We start from the raw sequence: 8,462 nt of genomic DNA on the forward strand, positions 1-8,462 counted from the left end.
TTAGTTACTTCTCCTTGTTAAGTGCTCCTTGCTGTTCAACTCAGGCCTTAGAGCAATGATATAACATTTGGGGAAGAAGATACATCCCAACAATCCAACACTTGAGGCCAAGATGGAGAAGATCTCAACCACCACCATGTATTTTCCCTTTGTGCTCAGGTAAGTTGGAACAAAAGAGACCCACACACTGCAAAACACCAACATGCTGAAAGTGATGAACTTGGCCTCATTAAAAGTGCTGGGCAATGTCCTAGCAAAGAAAGCCACAATGAAGCTGACAAGAGCCAGGAATCCCATGTATCCCAGAACACAGTAAAACATAGAGGCAGACCCTTCATTACATTCAGCTACGATTTCTTTAGACAAGGAGTCCATGTCCAAATCTGGGAAAGGAGGAGCAGTACAGAGCCATACAGTACAAATAGCTCCTTGCATGAGAGAACAGGAGAGAACAATTAAAGTTGCCAGTTTTTTCCCCACCCAGTTCCTTACTCTGGACCCTGGCCTTGTAGCCATGAATGCCAAAACCACAGTGGTCGTTTTTGCCAACACAGAAGAAACAGCCACAGAGAAGATGATGCCAAAGGTTGTTTGTCGTAGAAGGCAGGTTGCTATCTGAGGTCTCCCAATGAACAGCAATGAACAGAGGAAGCAGAGCAGGAGAGCGACCAGCAGAGAGTAGGTGAGACTTCGATTGTTGGCTTTGACGATGGGGGTGCCTTTGTATTTAATGAATATCCCGAGTACCAAAGCTGTGATCACAGAAAATGAAAGTGCCAAGAAAACTAAAATGATGCTCAAAGCTTCCTCATAAGACAGAAAGTTTAAAATCTTGGGAAGGCATCCATCTTGGTGTTTATTTGGATACTGATCTGCTGGGCATCTGATGCACTTGTCGCTGTCTGAAAAATGAAAGAAAATGATGATAACTCCATATTCCAAACAAGTGAGGGACAAAAACATATAGTGCCTTCATATATATTTCTACTCAGAAGTAAGTCCCATTAAATTCAATAGAGTATATTTATCAGTAGGTGGTTTTAGGATTGCTGTGTGTAGCATGTAAACATTGGAAGAACAGAAGCCTGCAGGGAGCTATCAGGCACAATGGTTCAATATAAACTCCTGTTGTTTCAACAGCTAATAAGCAATTTCTTGTTTTAGGATCTATACATAATTTGAGATGCTTAATGCTGAAAGGGATTGTTATATCTAGGCTAAGGTTTGGTGATTAGCTTCAAAATGGATGTGTTCATTGGTCGAGCATTATTCTTCATGCAGAAGGACGTAACTTCATTCCTTGGTATCACCTGCTGAAAATATCAGGTAGAAGGTGATATCAGAAATCTCTCCTTATGATTGCAATTCTCAGCATGCCTGCTCAGAAATAAGTCCCCTTGAATTACTTCTGTGTGGGAGCCACCACTTACCAGAATGAATAATACCAGCTAGTAAAGGGACAAATAATCCATCCTAGTATATGGCCCTAAGATGGAACTGTAGATCCTGCTTTGCTATCCTTAAAGCACAAGAAATAAATGCTAATTCCTCTTGGTTTTCTTGCAAAGAATCTCTGAAATAAGTTAGATTTCTTTGGAAGGGATGATGTAGTCTGAACCATGCCTACTCATGTGTTAATGTTTTAAGATGATCATGTGCGAGGTCACCTACCCATGGCAACAGAAATCATTTCTTCTGGACATGCATCACAGTCGTAGCAACAGAATGGTTCACCATCTTTCTTTTTCCTAATAGACCCTGGGCTGCATTTATCATTGCACACTGAAGAGGGTGACATCTATTCATAAAGACAAGGAAGAAAAGCTTAATGCACGCTGCTCTCAATGAATGATTCAAATTTAACTGAATGGCATCACAGACCTGGGAGAGAACACTGCTATTTTTTTTCTAGGAAATGATTTCACAGGCCTTCACAGCCCTGGTATTAATTCCACCCATGTCTTTTTAAAGGCAATCAAAATACAATATGCAGATGATATTATTATTATTATTATTATTATTATTATTATTATTATTATCATTATTAACTTCATTGATGTACATGAGTGGTTAAGGAGAGGAAAGATCACTATATCACTGGCTTATTCCGTTTACTCTACTGTATAATTTTGCTGGAGTAGAAAAGTTGTAGCACATGATTTGCATGCAAAAGGCCCAAACTTCAGTCCTTGGCATCTCCAGGCAACGCTGAGAAAAGGCTTCTTTCTGAATCCCCAGTCAATCATGTAGACAACCATGAGTTAGATGACCTAGGGGCTTGACTCAGTATGACAGATTTCCATGTTTCTAAGGGGTAGATCATTGTCCAAAATGCTCCTTTAGAATATATTAACAAAAGCTCTTGTGACAGGGTCACAGTATTGGCAGCTTTGTACTTTCTAAGGAGATTTACGGTACCTTATTATGGCAAGGTAAAGGTAAAGGACCCCTGGGCAGTTAAGTCCAGTCAAAGGCAACTATGGGGTGTGGCACCCATCTCACTTTTCAGGCTGAGGGAGCCGGCATTTGTCTGCAGACAGCTTTCCAGGTCATTTGGTGAGCATGGCTAAACTGCTTCTGGCCCCAAGGGACACGTGATTGGTGCCAGAGTGCATGGGAATGCCGTTTATGTTCCCATTGCAGTGGTACCTATTTATATACGTGCACTGTTATGCTTTTGAACTGCTAGGTTGGCAGAAGCTGTGATAGAGCAATGGGAGCTCACCACCATTGCATGGATTCAAACCGCCAACCTTCTGATTGGCAAACCCAAGAGGCTCAATGGTTTAGACCACAGTGCCACCCGTGTCCCTTTATTTTGGTAAAAATGGTCCATCTACAACTGATATCACAACATTCAACCACTAATAACCATTAACCAGAGCATACCTGCATAAACTTGCTGTGCCATGTGATGATCTCCTCATTAATCATGAACTCTCGGCCTGAAAAAGCCCATGGATCCATCCTTCCCACTTTCACCCTTGAAAAGGATTTGTTAGGGAAAGTAACCCAATTTATAATATCAAATCCGCTTTCTAATTCAGCTTTCCCATCCAAAGACAACTGGTCCCCAGCACTGTTGTTAAATGAGATTCTCTTCAGGAAAGGATGAATCTACAGTTGAAGAGGCAAAAACACCTTTACAAAATTATAGGAGGTAGAGCAGTATATCATTTTACAAATTTCACTCTAGTCTTTTTTTAGTAATAGATTAGAAATGTGTGTGAGAGAGCAAGGAAGTGCTTGCTGGTTCTACCACCTCTGGGATCTAGAACCTGAGTTCTTTCATCCCCTGCCTGAATTACAGTCCTATTTGTTTAGGGTTCATGTTTCAGAAGCTACCCACTTCATGCATTAAGTGTGACAGTGATGGTCATGGTCATGTGACAGAGGGGGCAGGACTAAATAGGGCATCCTGATTCTCCATAATTTCTATGGCCCTGCCAGACCATAGAAAACTTTTCAAGTCAAAACCAGCTCTTTGATTAGACCCAGAAACCAACTGTTCCTGAAACAGGAGACTCAATACATCAACATAAATCTTTTGAGTATTATAAGCTCTGGTCAATGCACAGCTCCAGTACAATACATTTTCCTGCATGAAGCAAAGGACACAATGACATACTCCCCATTCCACTAGACTAGACTGGAAGTTGATGGGTCATGGGGTAGTGTTCTCTTCCTAAGGAAGCTAGCAGTGAGGGGGTGGGACAGAAAAGCCATGCTTATGTAGCATAATCTAGAAAGCTATAGTCCCCCATTCCTTGTCTAATGGTAGGGCAGGCACTGGAGGTACAGGGCATTTTTCCTTTTAAAATGTTAGATGCTTCAGCTTCTGCAGCTGACAATGAATATGGGTTACTTTTCTTCATTGCTCTCTTCATTCTCTTTGAGAAAGCAAGATGAGGCAGCCATGCAAGCTGCATCTGCTTACAGTGGCTGCTAGTAAATGTGATTCTCCTCTCCTCTACATTCCATAATGAATGGTGGGGATTTAAATTATTGTGCTCCCTCTATCTTGTTTGTGTCTTGTTATGGTTGGTGATCAGTTTTGTTGTTAGTACTGGCTCTGGTGTAATCGCTTGAATAGTTGAGCAGGAAGGAGCTCCTGGTTAGTGTGAAACATGTAGACACAGTAGTTAATTATGACTGAGATAAAGAAGGGAAGTGAATGTTATGTGGGATGCAGAAGGATGCAGAGAGGGGAAATGGGGACCAAAGGTTCCAAATGCTGGTTCCTAACTTGCAAATGATGCTTTTGGGGGCTCAAACATTATATCTGCACCAGATCCAAGTGAGGGGAGCAGGAAGTTGCAACGTGATAAAAGAAATGTGAGAATCCATTTTATTTCCAGAAGCAGGATAAGATTGGTCATGTGAAAATGAAGAAAGAGTCCTATCATACATGGTGTAAATATCCCTAATGTCTGACAAGATGGGGAAAAGATGGACTCCTATAGTTAGCAGTGTAAAAAGCTGACAAGGTAGAAGTAGAAATGCTCGTTACTGGATAGCAGATAGTCAGTTATCACAATCTTTAAACATGAGGGTATGATATGGATTTTCTATTCACGTCCGTCAAGATGTTTTGGTTAAAGAGCTAGTACCTGCCATGGTTGAAGGTTTGGAAGTGTTGTGACCATTCTGGGCTTGGACTTCAATGAGTACATGGTGTTTAAAGCATGTGCTATGATGTAAACAGCATTGTATATACTGTAGCTTTGGGGAGTCATGCTCATTTCAAAAAATGGTCCAGAAAGACTCTCCAGCTTCTCTTTCCCCGTGCAGGTCCCATCGTTCTCTCCATCCATAGGGGAATCTAAAAATACACAGTCAAAAGCTTGTGCCCAGAATTCTTGGATGAACTTGTCTCCATTGGCTGAGTGGGGATTTATGGTCAGAAGGAAATTTTTGAATTCCTGTACCTCAGTTGAGTGGACTGCAAAAGACAAGGCTCCCTGGAAGACTTGTATATCCCAATTCCTTTGAAACTGCACTGCTGGGAAGTCCCATTGGGCTGTCAGAATCCACATTCTTCCTTGAGCATCTGCCATATCTCCTGCTTGTACTAGAAAATATTTCAAAATCATTGTAGAATGAGTTTCTGCAAATACAACAAGTGCTTTGACTGTGTTGTTCTTGAAAAGATGAAGCATGCTCTCTGCCTTCATGTACCCTTCAAATATTTCAGAGAAGTCTGACAGAGCAGGCATCTTGTCAGTGAATGCCGCACAGATGCCGCTTTGTGAAAGTCTTGGCATCAAGCTTCCCACAAAATTTGCTCCTTTATCATTATCCTCTGTTATGATCCCAACCCATGTCCACTCAAAATGCAGAAGTAATTGAACAATTCCAATGTACTGATACTCTTCATTGGGGACCACGCGGTACATGAAAGGGAACTGGGTCTTAGAACTCAGAGAAGGACCAAATAAATAATAAGAGACCTATGCAAGAGCAAAGAGTTTGTCAAACATTGAACAGAGATTTACAGTACAAGATATGCAGTCAAAAGTACTCATGCAAGAGATTTGCCTTTAAAATTTCAAGACATGATTATGTATGTAGTGGTAAAGACTAGAATTTATTATGCCAAAAAATAGAGGAAAACAAATTCTATTGCAGGAGACAAAGTATATGAATGTGCAGGTTTCTTATAATGGATGGCCATTGCCCGAAGCTCAGTTCCATCCACATTCCCATCTTATTATATGCCAATGGCACAGTCACCTTGTCTCCCACAAGTGTTGGCTTGAAGCAGCTCCTGTGCTGCTGCTAGGAATATTGTACAGCCAACAGACTGGAACTGAACTTCGCAAAATCTAAAGCACTTTTGTTCTCAAGAACCTGGAAGCTTCATAGATGGGAGATCAGCAGAAACCCATTAGAACAGGTTAAAAACTTTAAATAACTAGGCATCCACTTCCAATATAATACTTCCTGGAAATACCATTGTAAGCTTGCACTTAACAGAGTGGATACTCCAGCTCTATCACCTGTTTCTTCTTTAACAGAGAGAATCAGTTTGTCCCACCTGCACTAAAGGTCTTTAATGCCAAAGTAGTCCCAAAACTCATGTATGGTATTCCATTATGCATTGGTGAAGTTAACCAATCTAAATTTATCTGCAAAATCCAGGTGCTGCCAAATTGTGTGTCATATGCAGCCATGTGTCTGGAAACTGGACAAAGGCTGCTGGAAACCAAAGCGTGGCTCACCACTATAAAATTCTGGCTCCGTCTACATTTCATGTCCTATCTGTCTTTTTCAACTTTCCACATGCTGGCAGAATCCTACCACTCCAAATGCCTAGCTTGCAGTGAGAGCAAAATCAGAACCTGTGGCCTATCGCTTGAGTCACTGCATATGCAGAATCCTAGAGATTGAATTCCAAACCCTTTGCAGTGCAGCCAACAAAACCTGTTCCCCACTGGGGTTGGGAATTCCACCCTCATTTTGCCAGGTCACTCCATTTTTACACCAGCTTTACAATCCCCAGGTATGCAGAGCTCTTTTCCTCACAAGATTTAACATCTTACTGTCTGCAGTTTTGCAAGGTCAATCTTTGAAAATCCCATACTCATGCTGACCTTGTGGCACAAAACAGGTTAAATCCATCACACACGTTTTATTTTATTTCCCATTTTATGCAAAAATATATGATAAATATTTGCCCCCCTTATTGAAGGAAGGAATTTATTGCACCTACTCTTCCAGGGTGTCTTATCTGCTAAACAATTGTAGTGATGATGTTGTGGAGAATATAGCAAGATTTTTGAGTGACTCTATGAAATTACACTTGTCTTTAGAGCCATCTTTGTTTCTCATGATGTCTGGACATGTCTGGACAGTTTTATCTGAAAGTATCTCCTGTTATGTTTTGTTAACTGTGCTGTGCTCTGATCCATGTATATGATGCACTTTTTTATGCCAATAAAGGAGATTGATTCATGAGGACAAGAGCGATTGTTAATATTATTTTTTAAAAGCAGGTTTTTCTCCACAAAGAAGCACTCACAGCTTCTCTACCTTTCTCCTTCACATACTCAAATATGTTTGTTCCAGTTCTAAGAATACAAGAAAGGGATGCATGTCAGGTGTTTGAAACCCACATGTCTCATAGAAACATCCTACCTGCGGGATCTTATAGATGCCTAAGATGGTAGCCATGTAAAAGGAGGTTTCAGCATCGAGTCCCCCAATGGCAGCTATCAGATTGTTCTTTGTGCCACACTTATAATTGGGGACTGTCCTTTTCTGGCTAAAAAGAAGGTTCAGAGTGGTTTGATATGTCAACTTTTCGTTGAAGTAGCTGTCATAGATGTGGAATCCCAATGTAGCATTTGGTAAAATCCTGGGATTCTCGTTGATCTCCTTAACTGCATACACGAAGGCCTGTAAATACTGGTAGTATTTCGTCACTACACTGAAATAAGAGTGCAGGTTATATAACCCATAACTTTTCTAGACCTCATGAACTACTTGTCCACATTGTTCTTATAGAGAAGTCCACATTGTTCTTATAGAGAAGTCTGCAGGCATTAATGACTTGAACAGGAAGCATGGCAAGGAAGAAACCTGTAGGGCAGTCTGTTTTGTCTTGTCCCAAATGTTCCACTGAAGAAAATGATGTTAGTGAATTTCCGTGGTGGGCAGCCAGTTGTATCTTTGCAAATCCCATGTGATTGAGAACCCAGATCTTCTAGGGATCTGAATCACCCATGGAACCTCAGTGTATACAAAAGGCTTCCTGCTGCAGAAGTTCATTGTCATCACATGTAGGAGCAAGATAATTTGCAGCCCCCTGGGGGACTAAATGTGTGGGTCCCGTCTGCTTGCCCTGCCACTTCAAGGCCATAATGTCTGAAATGGCACTTACTGTACATTATCACATCATTAAATGCTTCAAAATCATACGGAAATAATCAGACACACAATCTTGCATGGGGAGGTATTCAAGTGACAGATCAGGGGACTGGAGATCTAGCAGAAGAGGGAAAGGCAAAATGTAGGGTAGATCAAGGGTGTGCAAATACATTTTCTATTAACATCAAAGAATAATGGCATACATTGAGCTCTATCCAGGGCTAGTCCCACTGAAATTAAGGAATATGAATTAGGTTCATTGATTTCAGTGGGTCTGCTTCAAGAAGGACTAGCATTGGATACAACCCATTATTACCGTTAGGAATTGTAAATTAAAAAAAAAATTCATTACGACCTGCTTATGGACATCTCATGGAAAAAGATACTTACAGAGATTCTCCAACAAACATGGCATTGGGGTGTTCATCAAAGGTTATAGTATTAAAGAAAGAGAAGAACTGAGAAAACATACTGCCAATGATGAGGTCACCTTGCTCATAATACTCATGCGGGATCTGTATGGGATCGTTCACACTGCAAGTAGCTGGTTGTGACTTGCTCTCAATTTGGGGAAGAAACGCCAGTGTTAACAT

At 41.0% G+C, this 8,462-nt stretch overlaps 1 protein-coding gene across 1 annotated transcript; it reads right to left on the bottom strand.

Moving 5' to 3' along the window:
* Positions 1-8,462, bottom strand: LOC309354785 (vomeronasal type-2 receptor 26-like; the record flags this gene model as incomplete). The annotated part of the gene is made up of 6 exons (XM_081885056.1): positions 1-902; positions 1,672-1,798; positions 2,890-3,117; positions 4,611-5,450; positions 7,138-7,429; positions 8,260-8,462. 6 exons carry the CDS (start codon positions 8,460-8,462, stop codon positions 1-3), a joined length of 2,592 nt encoding a protein of 863 aa, XP_081741182.1.

Source organism: Podarcis melisellensis (assembly GCF_964234715.1).
Source record: "Podarcis melisellensis genome assembly, chromosome: 13".
Lineage (NCBI taxonomy): Eukaryota > Metazoa > Chordata > Lepidosauria > Squamata > Lacertidae > Podarcis > Podarcis melisellensis.